This window comes from Globicephala melas, chromosome 2, assembly GCF_963455315.2.
Source record: "Globicephala melas chromosome 2, mGloMel1.2, whole genome shotgun sequence".
Classification (NCBI taxonomy): Eukaryota; Metazoa; Chordata; class Mammalia; order Artiodactyla; family Delphinidae; genus Globicephala; species Globicephala melas.
Genome location: NC_083315.2, coordinates 61,460,400 through 61,486,102, shown reverse-complemented (window position 1 = coordinate 61,486,102; position 25,703 = coordinate 61,460,400). Strand labels below are relative to the sequence as shown.

The following is a 25,703-nucleotide window of genomic DNA, read 5'->3' as shown; positions in this document are numbered from 1 at the left end:
CAGTAGTTGTGGCTCACGGGCCCAGTTGCTCCACGGCATGTGGGATCTTCCCAGACCAGGGCTCGAACCCGTGTCCCCTGCATTAGCAGGCAGATTGTCAACCACTGCCCCACCAGGGAAGCCCCTTGAAAAAATTCTTATTCTCAACATCTAATTTTCTGATAGTGCCGATTAATGGAATTTTTAGAATTCAAGTAACCATTGATTTTAACAAATATGCATTGAACACCTATTATGGTTTAGGCCACTGGGGTTTCAATGGTAAATAGGGCAGTGATGGCCTAGGACTGGGGAGGAAAAGGGGGGGCGGCTATGGATCAGGAAAAGCTTCTTTAAGGGATTGTTTTTAGAGATCTGAAGGATGAGTACCTGTTAGCTAAGTTGAGAGGTAGGGGTAAGGAAATGCAGTGCAACTGGACGTGGAGGTATAGGGATAGGATAGAAATGTAATTTCAAGGTCGTGTGGCAATTCTGTCATAATGTTGCTTCATAATTGATTTCACCTGTTTCACCTGGAGATTAAGGACAACATTCATCTTCTTTGGAACAAGAAGCTTTCTCAAGAAGTATTGGAGGGTTCTAATGTATTTTTGTTAGTTGAGCCAGTACTTACAGCAGACTTGTGATTAGACTGTCAGACAACATCCCTGAGGGGATTTCAGACTTTAAAATGCTTGGGTTTTATTTGTTGGGATTTTTTTTAAGGACTTACATGTAATTTTGTGAATTATTGAAAAGAAGCTTAAGAACAGCAAGTGTGCAGTGTGCAGTTTAACATAAAATGGACAAAGTTGCTTTATTTCTCTGCTTAAAGTGCTTTTTAAGAATTTCAGTGTCTAAACCTTTAAAATCAAACAATAGGAACTCCAACATTTCAGAGCTAATGTAAACAAAACTGGTTATAATCTTCTAAATAACAGCATAATAAAGTAACCTTGAAACTTTGGTGTTGGCCCTGTATTGTTTTCTGTTTGAATTGAGTGGCAATTTCCATCATTATATAATAGTTATGGAATTAAGTGATGTTTCCAGTAAGGGAATTTTGCAAGTGTAATATGTTTTAGTATTAAGTTCTACTTGTGCATTTAGCAATTAAAATTGTTCTTGTAATGATTATGGCATTAGAAGGGATAGGGAGCTGTCAAAGAGAATTTGAAGCTTAATTATCTCTTTGGTAACAAAATGCATAATCTTCCATTACGATGCTTATTTTCTTATGGTAATTGACTCATTTGCTCTCTGGTTATCAATTTAACTTCCCAACCACAAACATCTGCTCTTACATTATGTTTAATTGGTGTGAATACTATCTACAGAGAGGTTAAAATCTGGAGAACATTTTAAAGGCATTATTTTATAATTCATGAAAGGGAAAAGTAAATGATAAATTGAACATTGTTTGTGATGATTTTTTTCTGATAGTCTTTGAAAGTCTGTTTACTGAAAATGCATACTAAAATTATATCAATTGGATTTTCTTTTGAAGAGAATTTTGCTGTTTTCCAGAATTACATACTCTGCTTCAGGGGGCGCCTCAGTCCCTTAGACTTAAGGGATATGTCAGTTCCTCAGAAACATGGTACCATAGTGGTTAAGATTGAAGGCTTTGAAGGTAGAAAAAATTGTTTAGTACATAACTAATCTGAAGATGAGGGGTGGGTACAAATTGTGTTTGTTTGCTTATAATTTTTTAAATGAAAGGTAAATCATTCAAAAAAAATTAATGGTTACCTATAGGAGAAGGGAGGGAAAAGGGTAGAGAAAACAGGGTTAGAAGCAAGACTTGTTGGAATATACCCTTTTTTGCAGATTTTAAATGGCTGAAAAGGGGAAGTAAAATGAAACAAATGACTCTATATGTGTAACTAGTTGGTAGTATAGCCACACAGAAAGTTAAAATTCCAAGTGAAAGTTACTGTTCCAAATAAATTTAAAATAGTAATTAAACTATATATACCTAGTAGAATATTCTCAAGGACAAAAAGAAATCTTCAACTTGTTTGTTTTCTTTGAGAAGGAACAGAGAAACATAAGCAAAGATTAAATTCATCTGGGAAAAAACATCTTAATGAACATGTTAGGAAATTTTTGAGGAAATAAAGGAATAAATTAGGAGAGTACTTGTTCTGCCAAGTATTTTAAAATACTATATAGTAACAATCATTAAGTTTGTGGTTCTGGCCCAGGAATAAACAGGTCAATGAAACCACTTAATATGCAAAATAAACCCCTAAGAGTATATAGGATTTAGATATTAAAACTATTTCAAATCGGTTACTTTGATTGGGACTACTGGAGTTGCTGTTTAGAAAAATATAAAGCTGGATGCTTAACTCAGTGAAGTCAAGATTGTTTCATAGACATACTAGAAGAAAAAGTAAGTGAATATTTTTATAGTATGGAAGCAAGGAAAACCCTTTGGAGTAAGAATAATAAAATACAGATGCCAAAAAAAGAGAGGACTAAAAAATTTTACCACATACAGATTTAAAACTTTGATACAATAGGCATCCTAAATTTAAAAGGACAAAAGAAACAGCTGAGAAGAAATATTGGCATGTAAGAGAAAGGATTAATATCTTACTGTATTAGTCAGGGTCCAGTCAGGAGCCAGAAATTGCACCAGGAATTTGAACAAGGAGAATTAAACATAAATAATTATTAACTAATAAAAGGTGTTTTAACTACTAAATAGGATAAAGTAGGATTCTAAAGAATAAAGAAAGAGTAAATATAAGAATTAGCTACTACCTCAAGAGCCGAGGGAGAGAATCCAAAAAAAGGAACAAACTTGGAAGAGGGCACCCTTACTCAAGGTTGCAATTCAGACCTTGGAGAGAGTGTAGTCACTGCCAGAGAACACAGCCCATGGGCCAAACTGGTCCACAGGAGATCGCCTGTTGGATGCCACAGGCCTGAGCTGGTGTGTGGAAAGCCGCCTGCTGGGATGCCATTGGCCTGACTGATGATGAGCAGGAAGTTCCCCAGCGGGGTGCCTTGAGTCAGAGCTGATATATTGGATGCTGTTTAATGGAATGCTAACAGTCAGAGCTCCTGCACAGAAAGCTACCTGCTAGAGTAAACTGGAGAAACTTACTAGAGACTGAGCAGAGAAACTTGCAGGAGGGTGATCACCAATGGTTCTCCCACATACCTTCTAGCTGCCGCACTGTAGGGCCGAGAAGAACAGCACACCCCAACCTGAAAGATAAACCTTTTCTTCTGCCATGCCTTACAATGTCCCTCCAGTGTCCTCTGTTCACAAAGTCTAACATTGCATCAGCTGGCAAAGGTCCACATCCATCATTACAAAGAAGAGTGGATTTGGAGCTGAGAGGCCATAAATTAATAACTGGCATTATGTGAAAAGCTCTTACATATAGATAAAAATAGCAGAGTATGTGTACAGATAATTCACCAAAGAATACAGATGACTAACCAATGTTTGAAAAGAGAGTTAAATTCACTGCTAATAGATTTCCCTTACTTCATCTAGTTGTACACTTATGTTTTCTTGATCTTGCATCACTGTGTTACATTCTTACCATCTTTGGCTTCTACTGCTTACCTGGGGTTCTACCTGCTCTCTATACTCTTACTCTTCATTTACCCAAATTATAGAGCTAGTCTGGACTTCTTCCCAGGACCTGCCCCCTCTAGCCAGTGCAATAGATTAAAAAAATGAAAAAAGAAAGAAGATTGGAAAGGAAGAAATAAAACTCTCTCTATTCACAGGCAACATGGTTGTCTACGTAGATAATCCCAGAATTGTCTATAAAAAGCTGCTAGAACTAATGAATGAGTTTAACATGACCACAGGATAAAAGGTCAATATGCATAAATCAGTTTCATCTCTAGATACTAGCAGTGAACAATTAGAAACTAAAAAAAAAAAAAAAAGTACCACTTACAGTAGCACCAAGAAATTTAAAATACTTAGGGATACAGCTAATAAAGTATGAACAAAATTTGTATATTGAAATATATAAAACAGTGATGAGAGAAACCAAACATCTAAATAAATGGAGAGATAAACCATGTGCATGGAAAGGAAGACTCCGTATTGTTAAGGTGTCAAACTGCAGATTCAGTCCAGTCCCAATCAAAATTCCAGCAGGCTGAGCACATTTTAACTCAACTGTTTAAAAAAAAAAACTGCTGTTGTTGTCTTCTTTGTGATATAGGGAGTTCCTTGTCATTTGGAACTTCAAACGGATTTGTAAGACCACTTGTCATGGATGTAGCAGGAATAGGAAATTATGGCATTAGGTAGGAAGTTGGACTAGATGATCTACTTTTACCCTTTAAATTCAAAGTCTTACTGAATCTATTTGAGTCAGTGATTTACAACTTTGGGTTAAGGGGAAAGGGAGACAATGGGATAATCAAGCTTTTTCAAATACATTTAACTTTTTCCCAAAGATTCTGTCACTCTACCTCCCACCCTTAAAAACCATTGCATGTAATGAAGGGTGTTACTAATGGAAGTGTGTGTGTGTTTCTGTGAGTAAACTATTTAAGGCCTCTAATGTGACATTTGTATTACTTTTTGGGTTCTTTTGTTACTCATCAAGCTGACTGAAAAGGAAGATAATGTCAGTCTTCTCAGCTCTTTTTGAATTGTAATCATGGCTTTTCTAAAATGGTTTAAATCTTAGGGAAATAGACTTCAATATTCAATTTTTGGACAGCTTAGAACTTTCCTATTTTCATTTTCTTCAAAACAGTCAACTTAGTAAATATTTCTCAACAGAGAAACTCAGAAATTATTGTTATAATTATTCTGCCAGTCAATTATGCCAGAATATCAATTTTTAAAGATATCATGTCCCTAACATATATTTTAAATATGTATTTGTTATGTTTTTATGAAAACATATGAAAGCCTCAAATAATTAAAAATCCTATTAATTCTATGATTTTTAAAAATTGCTTGAGATATAAATAGGTACCTATTTTTATTTTTATTAATACCTTAATTTTCTTTCTGTTTTAAAGCTCAACCTGAATTCCTGAAGCAGCCTACTAATATATATGCTCATGAATCTATGGATATTGTATTTGAATGTGAAGTGACTGGGAAGCCAACTCCAACTGTGAAGTGGGTCAAGAATGGGGATATGGTTATCCCAAGTGATTACTTTAAGATTGTAGTAAGTATTTTTCAAAGAAACTTATCTCTGAAACCTTTAAATATCTTTAAATGTAATCACCAAGAGATCTGTTATCTGTAGTACATGAAATGGTGTATATAAGATGAAGATAGAAAAATTCGCTTAGAATATAATCTCTTCATTGACTGATGAGAAAGCTGAGCCCAGAAATATTTTGGTAGCTCATGTAAGATCACAGAGCAAGTCAGTGTTCGAACTCAGCCTGAAGTCCACATCTCCTGACCAACAGTCTAGTCCTCCTCGGACGTACTAGCACTCTTTAACACAGCCGCCACCACTTTCTGGGTAATGATTATCCTGTGTGTATATTCACATGTACCAATTGTCTTCATAGCTCTCTATTCAAGGAGCAGAAGTCTGTCTTTCTTATACTGATGCCCAGACCCTTCAAAATAAGGGTGGCCCAGTGTTGGACAGTTGTTGTGAAAATAAACATAAAGATTCTTTTAAAAAGTAAAGCAAAAGTAAATAAGTAGCCTTAAGTCTACTTAAGAAGACTCAGTCATTATTTCTTTTTACTTTATATGTGTATAGGAAATGCTTAGTAAATATTATCCACTGTCATTATTATCATTATCTAACATCCTGTTAACAGAATTATCTAGGTTTTAGTAATAAAGATTAATGACATATCTTAGGATGCATACCTGACATTCATAGACATAATCAGAAGTAATTATGGTTGTTCAAGACTTAATGTCTCATTACAAATTTCTCATATAACTAATTCATTCTTCATAGGAATACATTTTCTATTTTTAAAGTACGTAATCTCATATGTTACAAAAAGTAATTCACAAGTATTTAACCCTAATTAAAAAGCAGCGTGTTATGGTTAAATTAGCATTTTTCCTCTTTTATCATTATTTTCATACTATTTTTTAAAATATCAGTAACAATAACTATAGTTGACATTCATTTAGTACTTTATAGTTTAAGAAAAGCTTTTATATATGTGGCCTCATTTAACTTATCTGTTAGAACTATTGATATTAGAGATAATCTTAAGAAAATGCCTTGAATTCACAAATTCAGACTCTCACTCTGGTCACATGGTATTGCATGCCAGATATTTTTCCAAGCAAAGGTGTAAGTTTGCATACATTGCAGATAAGACTTTCTATAAGGATTGAGTTCGTAATTGTTAATGACAGTGTTTCCTTTTCTAGTCACTTGAGTCAGTATCTTGTCAATAAAATTGAGTTAACAAGTTCATAGGTAGATAATATTCAGTAACTGAATCATACAATTTTACTTGTTTTTCCTCTCCAGAAAGAGCATATCCTTGAGATTTTGAACTGATGTTTATCAGTTAAATCATAAAATTTTATTTATGTTTTTCTTCCTCAGAAGGAACATAATCTTCAAGTTTTGGGTCTGGTGAAATCAGATGAAGGGTTCTATCAGTGCATTGCTGAAAATGATGTTGGAAATGCACAAGCTGGAGCCCAACTGATAATCCTTGAACATGGTAAGGGGGGCTGAAATAGTAAGATGAAAGAGGCTGACTGTGTTTGAGGAACTAGGACCTATCACAGGAGCTATCATTCCAGGATATCTAGTGATTAATAACCTGTTTGTAAAGGCTAATATATGGCATAACTAAGAGAGAAAAAAATAGCAGTCTAAATCATTTCTGTTTTTTTAAATGACCTAGAAACACAATTTTGGATAATGTTGAAAAGAAATTGGTATTAAGAAAAGAAAAACTGAACATTTATAGTCTTACACAAATGAATGTTCTTCAGATTTCAGTCATTTTAATCTTACAAATATATTTCTGATCTATTAAAGTAGAAAAACTTTACTTAATGTTTATTTAGTAGTGAATTTTTCTTTAATTTTTCCAAAATAAACTTGCCTTTTCTGATTTTCACACACAAAAAATGCTTAGAGGGCTTCCCTGGTGGCGCAGTGGTTGAGAGTCCACCTGCCAATGCAGGGGACACGGGTTCGTGCCCCGGTCCGGGAAGATCCCACATGCCGCGGAGCGGCTAGGCCCCTGAGCCATGGCCGCTGAGCCTGCGCGTCCGGAGCCTGTGCTCCGCAACGGGAGAGGCCACAACAGTGAGAGGCCCGCGTACCGCAAAAAAAAATTTTAAAATGCTTATTATAAATTCAGACAACATTGAAAAGTAAGAAGGGAAAAAAAAAACTCACATCAGTCAGGGTCAGTTCTGGGGAAACCACACGGTAATTTGAGCAAAAACTAAAGAATTAAATATTCTTTATTAAAAATTATTAACTGTAACCAGGGATTGGAGTGGCAAGGGGTTGGCTAGTAAGGAGTAAAGAGAATTCTAATGAATATAAAAGAATGGCAGACATAAGGAGCAGCCCCATCCCGTAGGTCTGAGAATGTTCAGGAAAAGGCCCCTCTCAGGGCTGATCCAAATCATGTTAGAGAGGGTGTGGCCATGGTTTAATGGATGATGGAGAAGTTGCTGTGCTGCCATCCCATAGAAGCTTGTTCAAAACCTCCTGTCTATTGTGCTGGGCAAAAGCTGTTCACAGGGAGGTGTCTCAGTGAAGGTATTCTGCTAAAAAACCACCAGTGGGGTTGGGGTATTGAGGGAAGCTACTCACCAGCACGCTGTACTGATAAAGTTTTAACACATGTCAGCAAAGGAAAAATACGTAAAGGGCCCAGCTTCCTTTTTGCAGAGCAGGCAATAAAGTATGAATTTGGAGCTGAAAGACAATAAATTGATTACAAGCACATGCTTCAAACCCTGCCATCTAGGAGTACTGCGTATGAGCACACACAGATGTGTATATGGTTTTATAACCTATTTTCTTGCAACAGCATGCTGTGAACATCTTTCCATGTCAGTGAGTATACATCTGTGTCAACATTTTTCATTGTTGAATAGTAAATATACACTTTGTTTTATATAAATGATTCCCCATTGGTTAGCATTTAAACTGTTCCCTGTTTTTTAACTATGATGAATGAGGCTATGCAGAACTTCTTTATATGATTATTTTCTCATACTAAATTACTAGAAGTTGAATTGTTGGATGACAGGTTTTTATGAAATTGATAACGGTTGGGTGTACTATTTGTTTTAGCAGGGAAAGCATTTTTCATTTTGTGTGTTTCTCAAGAATGCATGAAAAAGAGGCTGCTTTAGACATCTCATTGGGTGTCTGAGTCAAATTTAAGTTCCGGTTGCGTTGTGATCAGGGAAACTAATGGGCAAAGCTACTCTGTCTTTTCACTAAAATAGCATGTAGGATTTTAATATGCTATTTCTTGAGAATGTATTTCAGAGTACTGTCATAAAAGGGCGTAAAATAGTAGAATTGCTCTTTTTCTTCCTATGTTTGTCTGTCATCTTACCTTTCCCTTTACATTGAAAACGATATAGTAGAAGCATATCACTTTTCCATTTTGGCAAAATGCCTGAGTATGATTCCCAAATAAGGCATTAACAGAATAAGTGAGGTAGATAGGCTTATCTCTTTTTATTAGTGGCAGTGTTTTTCCTTAGTACATGTCATGGCTCTCCTAGGGTTATTTCCATGGAACTAAATAAAGGGACTTCAGTATATTTGTGCTTGTGATTACCATTATAGATTTAACACTAACCGTATAAATGGTGGCTTTGCTAGGAGGATGCTAAACTAATCCTAACCGGACTTTCCTCTGAAAATGCTTGGATGGCATAATAATTATAGTCATAATGTGTGTTTTATTCTTTTTGAAACAACCTTTCAAAAACAGACGATGTTTTGTGAGCTGGTGAAAATTTTTAGTGACCTTGTCAGGGATGCATTAAGGATGCACAGATTCTAGGAAGGAGAGTAAATGTCATATTATTAATTTGCTATTTTAATTTGTAAGATAAATATTTATGTGGGAAAACTAGAAGAGAGACTGTAACGGTTTATAAGATCTGATCTCTGCCTTTCTGAGGTTTATGATGTTGTAAGGGATGTAAGAGATGTGTATGACATTAATACTAGTCCATAATAAGTGTTATTTTTATAATATAAATAAGGCAGCATACAATTCAGAAGAGAGGAATTCTGTGTCAACAGGGAAGTTTTTTCATGGAAAGTGTTTCCTTTGTAATAGACCTCAAATGATAAGATTTCCAGATGTTAATAAGAGGACCTGGCTCAGTATGGAAACAGAATAGAGTATCTGTTCCTGTAGGAAGGAGGCCTGTAAAGTTAGAACAGGATCAGATTGATCACGGCCTTGTTTAATAATAATCTGAAAGTATTTGAGCATCTTTGACACAGTCTTATTTTTGTAGAGGGAATTTTCTGATTCTTCTTGGAAGTGTGTAGTTATAAATCCTGGTCATCAGCCTTTTGGCTAGTGCTTGGCTGCAAGAAGGTAATTTCAAGCAGCCATAATTGGCCTGTGATATAATTGGACAGCATGACTTTTAAGTTAATTATCACCTATGAACATTAAATGAAATTTCATAATTATAGTTAAAATATATAAAACATCTGTGCAACAACACTAGGAAACAGTATTTCTAATCAAATTGGGAAATAGAATTTGAGAATGAGTATGTCTCAAACATACTTCCTCCCCCTCCCCCAGCTTTATTGAGGTCTAATTGACATATAAAACATTGTATAAGTTTAAGATGAACAATGGGTGTACAATGTGATGATGAATGTATATATTGCAAAATGTTTACCACAATAAAGTTAGTTAACACATCCTTTACCTCACATAATTACCATTTTGTTGTTATGGAGAGAACATTAAAGTTCTATTCTCATAGCAACTTCCAAGTATACACCTCAGAATTGTTAACTATAGCCACCATGCTGTACATTACATCCCTAGAACTTATAACTCTTAAACTAGAAGTTTGTACCCTTTGACCAGCATCTCCCCTTTTCCCCCCATCCGTCAACCCCGTGGCAACCACCATTCTATTCTTTGTTTCTCTGAGTTGGATGTCAAACATACTTCCTTAATTAAAACATTTAAAATGCATTTTTTAGTATTTAACTTTACTCTTATGCATTTTAGGAGCAGCAACTCTTGATTTTAGAAGATTGTGGCTTTTAAAATATTTTAACAACATAACAGTATTATTTTTATTTGCTGCTAGTTCAAATTATGTTATTTTATGCTAATATACTTTATGTCTTATAATCATCTGTTGAATGATTTTTTTAAGTATTGGCATATAAAGTACTGCAAGTATGAGTAATAAGAATTAAGGTAAAATGTGTTTTTGTCAGTTAACTTTTTATTATCCTTTCTTTGTGTCAGTTGGAATTTAAAAATAGATTCCAAAACTATCATGTGTCTTGAGATATAAAAACACAAATACGATTTTTCTTTGTATATTCATTCATGTCAAGTCTGATAATTGGCAGTTTTTTAGTTCCAGTAAGGGAAAATGGATTGGTGAAAAGGGATTAATACGAACTTGTTTTTAGTAAAGGAAATTCATATTTTACCGACTAATTAAATGACTTCTAGGATATTATGGCTGTGGTAGATAAGGTTCCTGAGCTTTACTTTTTTTTTGACAGAAACATTTGTAAAAAATTCCGTATAGTATCTGAGGTAAATATTGAATAGTAGAAGTTCTGGAATAAGTGACTAATGACCTGGCATGATTAAAAGTTGGCTAGATAGCAGGAAATTGTTAGTCATTAGTGGAATATTTTAAATCTAAAGCACTTAGAATGTGTGATAGTTGGTGTTGATTTTAATCAAAGGATAAATTCTAATCAGTTATTTTGCTTTTTTGTAGCAGTAATTATAACTTTAATAAAACTTTTAACTCAAGACAACTCTGATGAAATTTGACTTCTTAGCATGAATTCCATGTCTAGGAACTTTCTAATATTGAAAATGCATCTAATGTCAATGCCTGGGTTCTGGTTCTTATCTGCCATTAACTTGCTGAGTGATTGAATCAGGCACTGAAATTCTGTGATTTTTAAATTTTATTTAAAATTAAGGAATTAAATGATCTCTGAGGCCCCACATCACTCAAATAATCTGTTAAATGCAGTTGTTTTAGAAATAGGTGCATTAAATATAAGGTGCTTTTCAGAACACTCTTTAGGTATTGAAATAAATAGATACATTGTTTGCAAAAAGATTAAGACATTGCCAGCTAATTTTATGTTACCTGCCACAGTATGTAACAAAACAAACCTGGTGCTCAAAATCTGAAGTATTGGCTTTATGTTCCAACCCTACTAAGATGAGGTAATCTCTATGAGCATCGGTTTTCTTATCTATAAGTATAAACAATAATCTCTGCATAGCACACATCTGAGGGACAAATAGAATAATATATGTGAAGTATTTTGTAAATTTTAAGTACTCTAACCTTAAGGTACTTTTTTAAATGTTTAAATTTATTTTTGGCTGCGTTGGGTCTTTGTTGCTTGCTGTGCACGGGCTTTCTCTAGTTGCGGCTAGTGGGGGCTATTCTTCGTTGCGGTCGGCGGGCTTCTCATTGCGGTAGCTTCTCTTGTTGCAGAGCACGGGCTCTAGGTGCAGAGGCTTCAGTAGTTGCGGCGGGTGGGTTCAGTAGTTGCGGCTTGCAGGCTCTAGAGCACAGGCTCAGTAGTTGTGGCGCTTGGGCTTAGTTGCTCCATGGCATGTGGGATCTTCCCAGACCAGGGATCACACCCATATCTCCTGCATTGGCAGGCAGATTCTTAACCACTGTGCTACCAGGGAAGTCCTAAGGTAATAGTAATTTGAAAGAATATACAAAGGCAAAACTACTGAATAGGAATTCAGTAGTTGGCATTAATCCAAATCAAAGTGCATATAAAAGGTTAACTTCATGAAGCAAGGTTTGAGGATTTTTTTTAAGTAGACAACAGAAATCCATTTAATATTCAATTATATTATTTAAATTTGTAAAACAAGAAAAAAGATCTATGTGACCAGATTGCAAGGTATTTGAAATAAAACTAAACTTGGCACTGAAATAGATGAACATAATACATGTTCATTGTCAAAAATAAGAATGCATAATTGACTGAAATATAAGTAACTGTACCTTTCTTTTAACCCTTCCCCTATCTCACTTTCTAGAGATAGCCCTTGTTAACATTGTATATGTATTTATTTGTTCAGTAAATATTTGTTGAACAAAGTTCTGTATGTAATATAAAATTCTATATCCATTGCCCTAAGTGGTAGGGATTAAATAGCTAACAAGCAGACATGATTCTCTGCCTTCACAGTGCTTCTGTTGTATTAACAGAGACAGACGTTAAGCAAGTAAATAAACAGAATAATTCAGCTTTTATGTCTACTTAAAGGAAATAAAAAGAATGCTCTGTTAAAGAATTATTGAGGGTATATTGGGAGTTACTTTAAATAGGATAGACAGAGAGGCCTTTCTGATGGGATATGCTAGTTGGGACCTGAGCATTAGAGAAGTCTCTGTGTGTGTGTTTTATGCTTATATATACACATACACACATTCATGTATAAACTTTTTATTTGAAGGTGTGAAATCATTCTTTTGTGATTTTACCAAACAGTATTTTATGCACATGTCGGTACTTAGAGGTTTACCTTTTTTTTTTTTTTTTAACTTCTCTATTCTCATCAAACTTGCGTATGAGGAGACTGGTGTTTTGCATTCTTGATGACAATATAAATTTTTTTGAAATGCAGTTTAGTAATTTAGAATTCATATACCCTCTTATCACATAACTCTCTTTATAGTAATTTATCTTGCAGGTATAGTTACCAAATATTTAAAGATATTTGTGTTAGACTAGCATAAATCTGAAAGCAATCCAATCAATGCAACCAATAAGGGGGCTGATTAAATACATGAATACAATGGAATACTAGGTACCTGTTAATAATGTAGATCTGTATAAGGTAGATATGGAAAAATACTTAAGTTTTATTATTAAGCAAGTAGCAGAAAAGATTTCTTGGGTGGAAAAGGTAGGAGAGAATGATAAAGATTTATGTATGCTTATATGTGTAAGAAACTTTTAAAGATCTACACAACAATCTGTTAATTGTGCTTGTATCTGAGGAGTAGAATTGGAAAAGTCTGAAGATGAGGAGGATAGAACAATGTACTACTGTAAAATTTTGAAAAGCCAAATAAAAACTATTAGAAATTAAACTTGGAATATTGCAATCAGGTCTATACATAGTGATTTTCACTTTGTTCAGGGTAGTTTAAAACTTTCTGAGTTTTTATTTCTTGAAAGAAAATGCTGTGGGAGAAAAAAATAGGTTGTTAAGAGTATTTGGTAACTATCTCCAAATAGCTTATCTTCTTATCTCCAAAAGCTTATCTTCTTATCTCCAAATATAATATCTTCTGTTACAGCATTTTTTCCCTGGAAGATGAATCATGTCATATAAATACTAAGACAGCTATAATTCGTTAAAATATTGAAAGCAAATTTGTTTTGTTAAACCAACAAGTATTTTATTGAGTACACATACTGTGTAAATAAATCGAGATTTATAGTTACTAACCCTACTATATAGGCCATCAGGAGAAGTAATGTAAAATCATGGAGAGTCTAGCTGGGATGGACCTTAGAGACCTGAGTATCTAGTCTAGCTGAGCTGGAGACTGAGTTAAGTGAGTTGCCTTATATCACATAGCTAGTTGGCATCAAAGTTAGGACTGATAATTAGGTTTTCAGTTTCAAAATTCACTTCTATCACTTAAGGAAGTTTAATTTTTTTTAATAAATTTATTTATGTTTATTTTTGGCTGCATTGGGTCTTCATTGCGTTGCGCGGGCTTTCTCTAGTTGTGACAAGCGAGGGCTGCACTTCGTTGTGATGAGCGGGCTTCTCATTGCGGTGGCTTCTCTTGTTGCCGAGCACGGGCTCTAGGCACGCGGGTTTCAATGGTTGTGGCATGTGGGCTCAGTAGTTGCGGCTCGTGGGCTGTAGAGCGCAGGCTCAGTAGTTGTGGCACACGGGCTTAGTTGCTCCATGGCATGTGGGATCTTCCTGGACCAGGGATCGAACCTGTGTCCCCTGCATTGGCAGGCGGATTCTTAACCACTGAGCCATCAGGGAAGTCCCTAGTTTAATGTTTTTAAGACAGAGATCATTTACGTTCTTTTAATTTCAAGTTTAGTCTTTTAAATCTACAGTCTACTGTGGTTACACTTATTGATAAGGTTGGTCAGGTATATCATTTTGCAAGGATGACCATGCATCTAGTGTGCCAGAGGCAGTCCTAGTTTATGTCTGTTGTCCCACCATAATTACCAAAAGTGCCTTTTTTCACTCGCAGAGTTATCTGGGTGTGGACAGTATGTTCTAAAGTCACTCCAATAATTGCTAATTTATTGAATCTAAAAGGTTCTAAATAGTTAATAGGGTAGAGGTTTTGGATTATGAATCTTAAGAACTGCAGTACAAGCTGTGCTAAACGCCAGAGTGGTACTGTAATTCTGAATGGGAAGAAATGCTTTCTGCTAGATTTGAAAAACAAGGAAGGCTTCTTGAAGAATATGGCATTTAAACTGAGCATAGAAGGATGAATGGGATTTTAGTTTGGTCATGTTACACAAAGGGGAAAAAAGAATGACATTTCAGGTGTATAAGTAAGAAGACTCAAACTGCATTTGAACAATAGAAAGCAGTACAGTTCAGCGTTCTCAGAAAAGTATAAATACAAGATTGTACATCCTGGAAGATGTGTCCAAACCAGATTATTTAATACCAAGTCAAAAGGTTGGAATTTTTTGAGTAGCTGGAAGACCCTAGCAATTTTCAGGTACATGAAGAAACAGTAGCAGTTTAGGAGGATTAGTGTATTTGAAATGTGTTGAATGCGTTTAGAGAGAAAAATAATGGTATCTGTGATACTGATTAGGAGAATTTTCTACCAAATCAGATGTGATGTTTGAGACCCTCAACTGGGCGGTGACAGTGGAAAGAGAAATTCTTTTTATCCCTCAATGGCTCATACATGGGAAATATTTATTAAATGTCAACTGGATGTTTCTACAAAGAAGATAGGACAAGATTTGTGATATTTTTTTGGATATTTAAGATAAGGGAGAGGAAAAAATTGAAGTTTTACACTAAATACAAGTAGAGAGATTCTCTGTATAAAACAGGATTATGATCTTAGCCTACTTAGGTTAGGAAAGTTTGTCCCCATTACTGTTGAGTTGTGCTGTAATTGCTGCTCTGTTTTTAGATAGTTCTGGGGAGGTAGAAATAGAAATAAAAGTATGATTAGTTTGTTTAATGTTTAACAATTCATCTATATCAAAAGTCATGAATTTAAGACCAGGACTTGTGAGGTCCAGGTAATAACTTAGTGCCTTAATTATAATTTTTGGTGTTTAGCAGTTAAATAGAAGTTTTGCAGATGACCTTTCTGGACACAAAATGGATTTAGAGATTATCAAAGAGCAGGCTTGAATTTGAATTGTTGCTATTATTTTGTTATAAAGAAAGAATCCATTATGCAGTGCTAAAACACCAGAAGGAAGATAGTATGTCTGAATATCTTTTAATTGGTAGCTATGTTTAAAAGATGTTAAATTACACAGTAATGTCATAGTTGGCAGAATATCATTTGGGTCTAAAAGACATCACTGACAATCTGGCTGCTTATAGCCTTGATTTCATATAGTTTCAGTACTGGATCAGAGTGGTTTTCATTTTAGATTTTAGTGTTGTTGATGTTGAGAATATCTCCTGATTGATGCATGCTTAAGAGATCACCAGACATAAAATGTATAGTATAATTTGATATGCATTTTGAGAAATTTTGTCTATAGTATTAGCATTTTAAATGCTACTACTGCCTCATAACTACTGTAATGTCCTAATATTTTAGCTATATGCATATTTTAAGAAACAGCCTTTGTTCACCAGCAGAATTACTCTCTGAGTTTCCTCTTACACAGTTTCTTCCTGACCGTTTCCTGACTTTTTAGCTGGATTCTAGTCTGATGACAATTGTCTCCTAATTTTTAGAGCTCCTCTTCAGTTTACACCCCTTTACAAATCTGAGTAGATGTAGTTTCTTGTCAAGTAGTTTTGTTAAAGACTTGGATTAGGTACTACTTGTATTCTGTTACTTTTTACACAATCAGAGGAAATAAAAACTGTTAGACTTTGGACTTCTGAATCTGAATTTTTAAAAATGCTAATACTCAAATGTCTTGGAAAATTGGTTATGATTAGAGTTAATGTTAATCATTAAGCACACTGGAACAAAGTCAGTTTTCCCTTTTTGTTAGTCTAAATGGGTAATGAGCAGAAATACCTTTACACATTTTGTCTTTCCTTTCCTCTTGGGTTTTGGAATCTTGTTAAGAAGATAGCGTTTTGATTTAGGATGAAAGGAGAGAAGGCTGTCTTTTTTCTGGGCTCACTGCTGTGATAGGTGCGTCATCAGCAACTGGCACACCTTTTTTAATGAGTGCTTTTGATGTCAGGAAAATGTCAGATGACTTCCTTAAAATTGAAACATCTCTCCTGCACACAAGAATGGGAGGAATGTTTTGTGTTCATTTTGTTTTATAACTTCCTTCAATTGTTTATATAAGTCATTTGTTTAAAGCAGCAGTTCACTGCCAGGGCTGCTTTTCAGAACATATGCCTATGAAAACTGTCCAATAGAGTGCCTTCCTCTGGTATCAGATTAGTTCTGCTCTACCTTTGGGACTTAGTTCCTCAGAGGGGGAGCTTTAAAGTCTGTGGGAACATTCACATGCAACTCTATTCCCTTTCTTTGAAACTGAATACTCAAAATAAGTAGCCTTAACCAACTGTTTTTGTGAGTATGTGTTCACACTGCATTGTGCCCCTAACCAGTCTCTTAGCTATTCAGCAACGGTGCTAATGGACGTTTCAGGTATTTGGATAGTTTTGAATTATTTTATTTTGGCGTATGTTATTCTCTCACAACCAGGAAGACCAGTACTGAATACATAAGTACCAGCTTTATTTGGGCCTCAGACTGCTGGGAAATCATTTTAAGTTTTTCTAGTCTCCTCCCTCCTCCTTCCCTGTATAGCAGTTATTTTAAATCTACTGTTCCCTTACTGTTAGCAGATGACTGCATTTCTCAATTCATTGGAATTTAAGATTCTTTTTGTGATAAAATGCACGGTCAGTTTTTTGGTGACAGTTCTGTGGGTGTTATGTTTGCTGGATATTATGGTTCGTAAATATTAGATCATTGTTAAGTATGGTTGTAAAATCCTTTAGAGCTTCACCTAATTTTTGTCTACTGAATCTGCCAATTTCTAAGAAAATATATTTCTAAGAAAGGTATGATTGTAGATTTATTCAGCTCTTGTGTTTCTAACTATTATTGCTTTATATATTCAGAAACTATATTGTCAACGCATTAGGAATCATAACTTATCTTCCTGGTGGATTACTGTGTTTCATCAGATCTAAGACACCATGGATTATAAGATGCATCCTGATTTCAGACATGTTAAAATGTGGAAAAAGTGCATCTTAGAAACAAAACAACATGGTATTTATTTTATCAACAGGAAACACTCATTGAAGGCCCTAATTCTTGTTGCCTTCAACTGTGTTTTGTCTGATACTGACACTACTATACCTGCTTTCTTTTTAATAGCATTGCCTGATGTATATTTTCTAGTCTTTCATTTTCAAACTTTTGTTCTCCTTTTATTTTATGGTTATTGACTATAGACAGGTTTACACTTATCATCTGTGTGAGTCCTGCCAACCCACCTGAATTTGTTTCTATTTTTCAAATAGTTATCCTTGAAATTTGACATACATATTGATATTTACCCATATTTTTCCCTAGCAGCACTTAGGGTTAATCATGATATCTTTCCCCTCACCAGATAATTGAAAAACTTTATCACGCTGCTTTCACTGCCTTCTTGCTCATATATTGTACCTTCCCCCCAGTTATATTCTTTGGATTACAATTTATACTTTCTTGGAATTGTTGTTTTTAATTTATTTTTCTAAAGTATATGTTACAGTACATTTTTCAGAAAGGATGTGTGAGAAGTAAATTTTCAAGACTGCATATTTGAAAATGTATTATTTGCTCTCTTTTAAGGTTTCATTGTATTTTGGCATACTGTTGGGAATCTTTCTTGTTCATCTTTAAATAATAGTCTAAAGCTTTATTCTCTGTAAGCTTTTGGAATTTTTACCCTTTGAATTCTGCAGTTTCAGGGTGCTGATTTCTTTCTTCCTCCACTCCCAATTCATATTGTCCAGTGTTGAGTGGTTCCTTTAAAACAGACATCTGTTTAGGTCCAGAAAATTTTTATGATGGTATGTATTTGACATTTGTTGCTCTTGCTACTTATTCTGTTAACTACTCTTAAATTTTCCCTTTACATGCCACTTCTTAAGTGTTTTTTTCTGGCAAAATCCCTAGAATTACTTTCTAGTCCACTAATTTTATCTTTGAGTCCAGTTTGCTTATCTGTCTATATTTTTAATAAGCTTTTTATTTTAAATTTTAGTTTTAGATTTATAGCAAAGTTATGAAAATAGTATAAGGAGTTCCCCTACATCCCATGCCATTTCCCCTATTGTTAATGTCTTACATTAGTAAGATATAGTTGTCACAGTTAAACAGCACTGATACTTTTTCTTATTAACTAAAGATCATACTTTATTCAGAGCTCCTTAGTTTTTATCTAATGTCCTTCTTCTGTTTCAGGACCCTATCCAGAATACCACATTACATTTAGTCATCACATCTCATTAGACTCTTCTTGGCTGTGGTAGTTTCTCAAACTTTCCTTGTTTTTGATAAGTTTCAAGGAGCACTGGTCAAGTATTTTGTAGAATGTCCTTCAGTTAAGATTTGCCTGGTATTTTTCTCATGGTTATACTGGGAATATGGGTTTTGGGGAGGAGGACCAAAGAGGTAAATTTCCATTCTCATCACATCATATCAAGGTATGTACTATCAACGTGACTGATCACTGTGTGTGTTGACTCTGATCACCTGGCTGAGGTAGTGTTTGTCAGGTATGTCCACTGTGAAGTGACTCCTTTTTCCCTTTTCCATACTATACATTTTGGAAGGAAGTCACGGTACACAGCCCACACTTAAGGAGTAAGGAGCTATGCTCCACCTTCTTATAGCAGAGTACATAAACTATTTGCAGTTTTTCTGCACAGGAGATTTGTCTGTTCTCCCCCCATTTATTTATTTATTTGTTTGTTTGCTTGCTAATATTTTCTCAAGGATTTTTGCATCTGTGTTCATGAGATATATTGGCCTGTAATTTTCTGGCAATATCTGTGTGGTGTTGATATTAGGATAATACTTTCTCTATAGAATGACTTAGGAAGTATTCTGTTTCTATTTTCTCAAAGAAATTATGGAGAATTCATATTGTTTATCCTTTGAGTGTTTGGTAGACTTCACCAGTGAAACCATCTGGGGCTGGTTCTTTCTTTACGGAAGGAAGGCTTTTAATTATTGACTCAGTTTCTTTAATAGATATAGGGCTATTGAGGTTATCTATTTCTAATTGTGTGAGTCTTCATAATTTATATATTTCAAGGAATTGGTCTGTTTCCTTAATTCTATGGGCATGGAGTTTGAAGTACAGACAGTCCCCAACTTAAGATTTTTTGACTTTACAGTGGTGCAAAAGTAATACACATTCAGTAGAAACTGTACATCGAATTTTGAATTTTGATCTCTTCCCAGGCTAGGAATGTGCCACACGATACTCTCTTATGATGCTGGGCAGCAGCAGCAAGCCACAGCTCCCATTCAGCCGTGCAGTCACAAGGGTAAACAACCAGTACGTTTACAATCATTCTGTTACCCATATAGCCATTCAGGTTTTCACTTTTATTACAGTATCTAGTAAATGACGTGAGATATTCTACACTTTATTATAAATTAGTCTTTGTGTTAGAAGAATTTGTCCAACTTAGGCTGAGGTAAAAGTTCTGAGCACGTTTAAGGTAGGCTAGGCTTAGCTATGATGTCCGGTAGGTTAGGCATATTAAATATATTTTTGACCTGCAGTAGTTTCAACTTAGAATGGGTTTATCAGGACATAACCCCATTGTAAGTCGAGGAAGATCTGTATTCCCTTATTATACTTGTAATGCCTATGAGATCAGTAGTGATGGCCCCTCTTTCATATCCGTTATCAGTGATTTGCAGCTTTGTTTTCTTGGCACCTGGCTAGAGGTTCCTTGATTTACTGATTTTTTCAAATATACAGCTCTTAGTCTTACTTTTTCTGTTGTTTTCCTGTTTTCATTTTCATTACTTGCTGCTCTAATTTGTATTATTTCCTTTCTTCTGCTTGTTTTAGGTTTAATTTACTCTTCTTTCTCTAGTTTCCTGAGGTGGAAACTTAGGTTATAGATTGTAGATGTTTTTTCTTTTTCTAATATGTGCATTAATGCTATAAATTTCCCTCAGTACTTTTGTTGCATCCCAGAAATTTGTATAAGTTGTATTTTTCATTCAATTCAAAGTATTTTTTCGTTTTCCCTGTGACTCTTTGACCCATGGATTATTTAGATGTGTGTTTATTTCCAAATATTTGGGGGGGCTCCATTTATTTCTGTTACTTATTTCTAGTTGAACCCCATTGTGGTCAGAGAACATACTTTGTGTGATTTCTATTCTCTTAAATTTGTTAAAATGTGTTTCATGGCCCAGATGCTATCTCTCTTGGTAAATTTTCATCTAAGTTTAAGAACAATGTGCATTCTGCATTGTTGGTTGGAATGTTTTATAAATGTCAGTTAGATCAAGTTGATTGATGATGCTCTTCAGATCATGTATATCCTTACTTATTTTCTTCCTGCTTGATCTATAATTTACTGACAGAAGGGTGTTTAAACTCTCCAACTTTAATAGTGAATTTATCTATTTCTCCTTGCAGTTCTGTCAATTTTTGCCTCATATATTTTGGCACTGTTTTGTTGGATGCATATGCATTTAGGATTGTTATGTCATCTTGGAGAATTGATAACCTTATTGTTGTGTAATATCCCTTTTTATCCCTGGCAATCTTCCTTTTTCTGAAGTCTGCTTTGTCTAAAATTAATACAGCTAGCTGTTCCAGCTTTCTTTTGATTAGTGTTAGCATTGTATATCATTTTCCATCTCTTTACTTTTTTTTCCACTGAATTCATTGTAACCTTTAATTATGTGGTTTTATAAAGAAAAGATATTTAAACAATAACCACTAACACGTGAAGTTCTTCAAAGATATGTTTATGGGGCTTCCCTGGTGACGCAGTGGTTGAGAGTCCGCCTGCCGATGCAGGGGACACGGGTTCGTGCCCTGGTCTGGGAAGATCCCACATGCCACGGAGCGGCTAGGCCCGTGAGCCATGGCCGCTGAGCCTGTGCGTCCAGAGCCTGTGCTCCGCAGCAGGAGAGGCCACAACAGTGAGAGGCCCGTGTACCGAAAAAAAAAAAAAAAAAGTTTATGTAAAAAGGGATCCTCCTACTCAAAATTTTGAAGTCATTGTTCTAATCCGTAACAAAAAGATGTTTGTAACTCAGCCCCCTTTGACAGTGCTTAAGAAGAGAATTTGTAATCTGCTTCCTGTTCATGGCTGCTTCATCCCTTGAATATTATCCTAAACTAGAATTTGGTTTTTTGTTCTAGCTATTCTTGTCCTCTTCTTCCTTGTCTCTATCTTATCTTCTGCAAGTGTTTTTTCCCAATTTTTTATTGTGGTAAAATACATATAAAGTTTACTGTCTTAACCATTTTTAAGTGCACAGTTCGTTGGCATTCATACTGTCATGCAACCATCACCACCGTCCATCTCCAGAACTCTTTTCACCTTGGCAAACAGAAATTTTTACATAATATTTGTCTTTTTGTGACTGCCTTATTTCACTTAGCATAATGTCCTCAAGCTTCATCCATGTTGTAGCATATGTCAGAATTTCCTACCTTTTAAAGACTGAGCAGTATTCCATGGTACATGTTTACCACATTTTTGCTTATCTATTCATCCACCAACGGACACTTGGGCTGCTTCCACATTTTCATTATTGTGGATAATGCTGCTGTGAACATGGGTGTACAAATATCTCTTTGAGACGCTGCTTTCAGTTCTTTTGGGTATATACCCAGAAGTGGAATTGCTGGATCATATGAATTCTATTTTTAATTTTTTTGAGGAACCTCTGTACTGTTTTCCACAGTAGCTATACCATTCTACTATTTTACATTCTCATCAGCAGTGCACAAGGGTTCCATTTTCTCTACATCCTTACCAATACTCTGTTACTTTCTGTTTTGTTGTTGTTGTTATTTTATAGTAGCCATTCTGATGGGTGTAATTGTCTCTTTACTTTTTTTTTTTTTTTTTTTTGCGATACTCGGGACTCTCACTGTTGTGGCCTCTCCCATTGTGGAGCACAGGCTCCGGACGCGCAGGCTCAGCTGCCGTGGCTCACGGGTACAGCCGCTCCGCGGCATGCGGGATCCTCCCGGACTGGGGCACGAACCCGTGTCCCCTGCATCGGCAGGCGGACTCGCAACCACTGCGCCACCAGGGAAGCCCCCGTCTCTTTACTTTTAATCTATCTGAATTTGTTTGTTTAAAGTGAGTTTCTTGTAGACAGCATGTAGTTGTGTGTCTTGTTTGTTTTTTTAATCCATTCTGACAGCCTGTCATTTAACAGATGTATTTAGACTGTTTACATTTAATATGATTATTACTGTGGTCAGATTAATATCTACTGTGTTTCTGTTTTCTTACTATTCATTGCATTTTTGTTTCTTTCCCCTGTCTTTTTTCTGCCTTTTATGGTTTTGAGTATTTTATATGATTCTATTTCATCTCTTTTATTTGTGTGTCAGTTTTACTTCTTTTAATATTTTTTTAGTGGTTGCCCTAGATTTTACAATAAACATTTTAAACTAATTTAAGTCCATTTTCAAATAACACTATTAACACTTCACTTGTGCTACAAGTATTTTATAACAGTATTCCCAATTCCTCCTTCCCATCCCTTGTGTATTGTAGTCATTCATTTCACTTATCCATATTATTGCTCTAAGCAAATGGTTAGCTTTTAAATCAATCAAGAAAAATAAAAGATTTTTATCTTACTTCCATTTATTCCTTCTCTCACACTTTTCCTTTCTTTATGTAGACCCAAGTTTCTGGCCTATTTCATTTTTCTTCCTCCTGAAGACTTCCTTTTAACATCTCTTTCAGGGCAGGTCAGATGGCAGTGAATTCTCTGTTTTTGTTTGCTGACAAAGTGTTTCTTTCTCCTTTACTTTTGAAGGATAGTTTTGCTGGATATAGAATTCAAGGTTGGTGATTATTTTTTTTCTTTCAACACTAAATATTTCATTTTACTCACTTATGTTCATTTTACTCTCTTATGTGGTTTCTGACAAGAAGTTCGTTGTAATTTTTATTGTTTCTCTGCTGGTAAGGTGATTTTTTTTTTTTTCCCCTCTGACTTCTTTCAAGAATTTCTCTTTCTCCATGGTTTTCAGCAGTTTGAATATATGTTTTAGGTATGAATTTTTAAAATATTTATCTTATTTGGTTTCTCTGAGCCTCCTGGATCTGTGGTTTGGTCTTTGTCATTAGTTTTTGGAAAGTTCTTGGGCATTATTTAAATATTTCTTCTGCTCCGTTCTCTCTTTCTTCTGCATTTCAATTAGCCATATGTTATACTTTTTGATACTATCTTACAGTTTCTGGATTTTTTGTTTGTTTTGTTTTTTCCTCTTTTCATTTCAGTTTGGGACGTTTTCTTCGACCTATCTTTAAGTTGACTGGTTCTTTCCTCAACCATATCAAGTCTACTGATGAGCCTGTTGAAGGCATTCTTTTCTGTTACTGTATTTTATTTGTAGCGTTTCCTTTTGATTCTTAGAGTTCTGTCTATCTGCCTAGAGTTCTGTCTGTCTGCCTATGTATCTGTTCTTTTATGTTATCTGCTTCATGCATTAGAGCCCTTAGTGTATTAGTCATCGTTATTTCAAATTCCCTACCCAGCAATTCCAACATCTGTGTTCATTGTTCTGAGGGTTGTTTTGTTTCTTCAGACTGGGTTTTTTCCTTGTCTTTTGGCGTGTCTTGTAATTTCTTGCTGAAAGTTGGGCATTTTGTATCAGGTAATGGGAACTAAGGTGAATAGGCCTTTAGTGTGAGAATTTATGTTAATCTGGTTAGGAGTTGAGTTGTGTTTAATGTTTGTTGTAGCTACAGGTAACACGCTTCAAATTCCAAGGCAAACTTGGTTTTTTTTTGGCTTCTACTCTTGACTTTGAAACTTTCCTATTTTCTGTTCCTCAGAGAGAGTGTTTCTTGCAGTTCTTTCACCTGTAATCCACTGTTTTACCTGAGCCTCATTTGTGTGATGTTACGCTGTGGAGAAGGAGGACCATTATTTTATAATCTTTTGATTAAGTCTCAGATTTTAAGTGGGCCTGTGTCTCATGGCTGTGACCTTCACAGGTGTTTCTCTAGTGGTATAGCTTTTTCCTCCTTGCTTCTTCCTTCCCTGCCTATAGTGTTCCCAGTCTACATGGAAGTTCTGTCCCATGTTGACTGTTGGTTGTTGTATTTCCCTCCCTCCCCTTAGGTGAAACAGGAAAGCTAGAAGAAGTTGGAGAGGGTAGAACTTCCTTTTCTCCAACTGAAATAAAGGTTTCAGAATTGTCCTCCAGCAAAATCTTTTCCTCTAGAAAGTAGGCTTTTGTTACGGAAAAGGCTCTCAGCATGTTTCACAATGGTTGGTTACTCCTTCACAGCCCCTGCCTGAGGCAGGAGGGGATCTTTTTTGCATCCTCCTGGTGAGAACCTGGTAGAGTTCCTATAGGGAAGGCCCATAAAAATACTAAGACTGTGGCCCTTAGAAGTTTCTTTTTCTGACACTAGTCTCCTCTCAACCTCCATGGTTGCTGTATGTCATTGGATGCACCTGTCTCACCAGATTTGGGGGCAGCAGTTTGCCTTGTAATCCCGGAAATTCCAAGAAAAGTAATTCATTGTAAGTCTCCCCAGCTTTTTCGTGTTGTAAGGACAGGAATGATGACTTTCAAGCTCTTTATATGCCAGAACCAAAACCAGACATCTCTCCTGCATTTATTTTTATTTTCTAAGATATCTAAAAGTTCTTAAAATAATGACTTGTTCTTGTTTTATGGTATCCAAATCTTTAACATCTTTTAAAGTTTTCTCCTGTTTGCCGATTTATTCTGTTCCCTTGATTATTACTTCTTGAGTTTCGTAAACTTCTTTCATTGTGTTATTTCCAGATGCTTTAGCTTTCTATACGTATTTATCTTTATCCTTATCTGCCTGTTGTTGACCTATGTAGAGTCTATTCAAAAAGTTTCTTCCTTGGGGAAGGGGTTTTAACATTTTAGATCAAGGGTAGAACCAGGGCAATATGTGGCTTGGTGTGAGCAGAAGAGAAAACATATCTGGCCAAGGTATTTCCAAGATAGTTTTTTACTTAATTACCCACGTGTTTTCTCATGTCTTTAATCTGTGGAACATGTCTGGTCTTGCTCTTTCGTGCTCGTTTGAAAATTATTTTCTCCTCTGCGAGGTTTGGC

General features: G+C 35.3%; 1 protein-coding gene across 11 annotated transcripts in view; it reads left to right on the top strand.

Annotated features, from left to right (window-relative positions):
• NEO1 (neogenin 1) overlaps positions 1-25,703 on the top strand; it is a 242,625-nt gene that overhangs the window by 128,248 nt on the left and 88,674 nt on the right. For all 11 annotated transcript variants that reach the window (XM_060294023.1, XM_060294026.1, XM_060294021.1 and 8 more), the window contains exons 6-7: positions 4,999-5,153; positions 6,525-6,645. In XM_060294023.1, the coding sequence (XP_060150006.1) occupies positions 4,999-5,153; positions 6,525-6,645 (276 nt within the window). The remainder of the gene's footprint in view (positions 1-4,998; positions 5,154-6,524; positions 6,646-25,703) is intronic.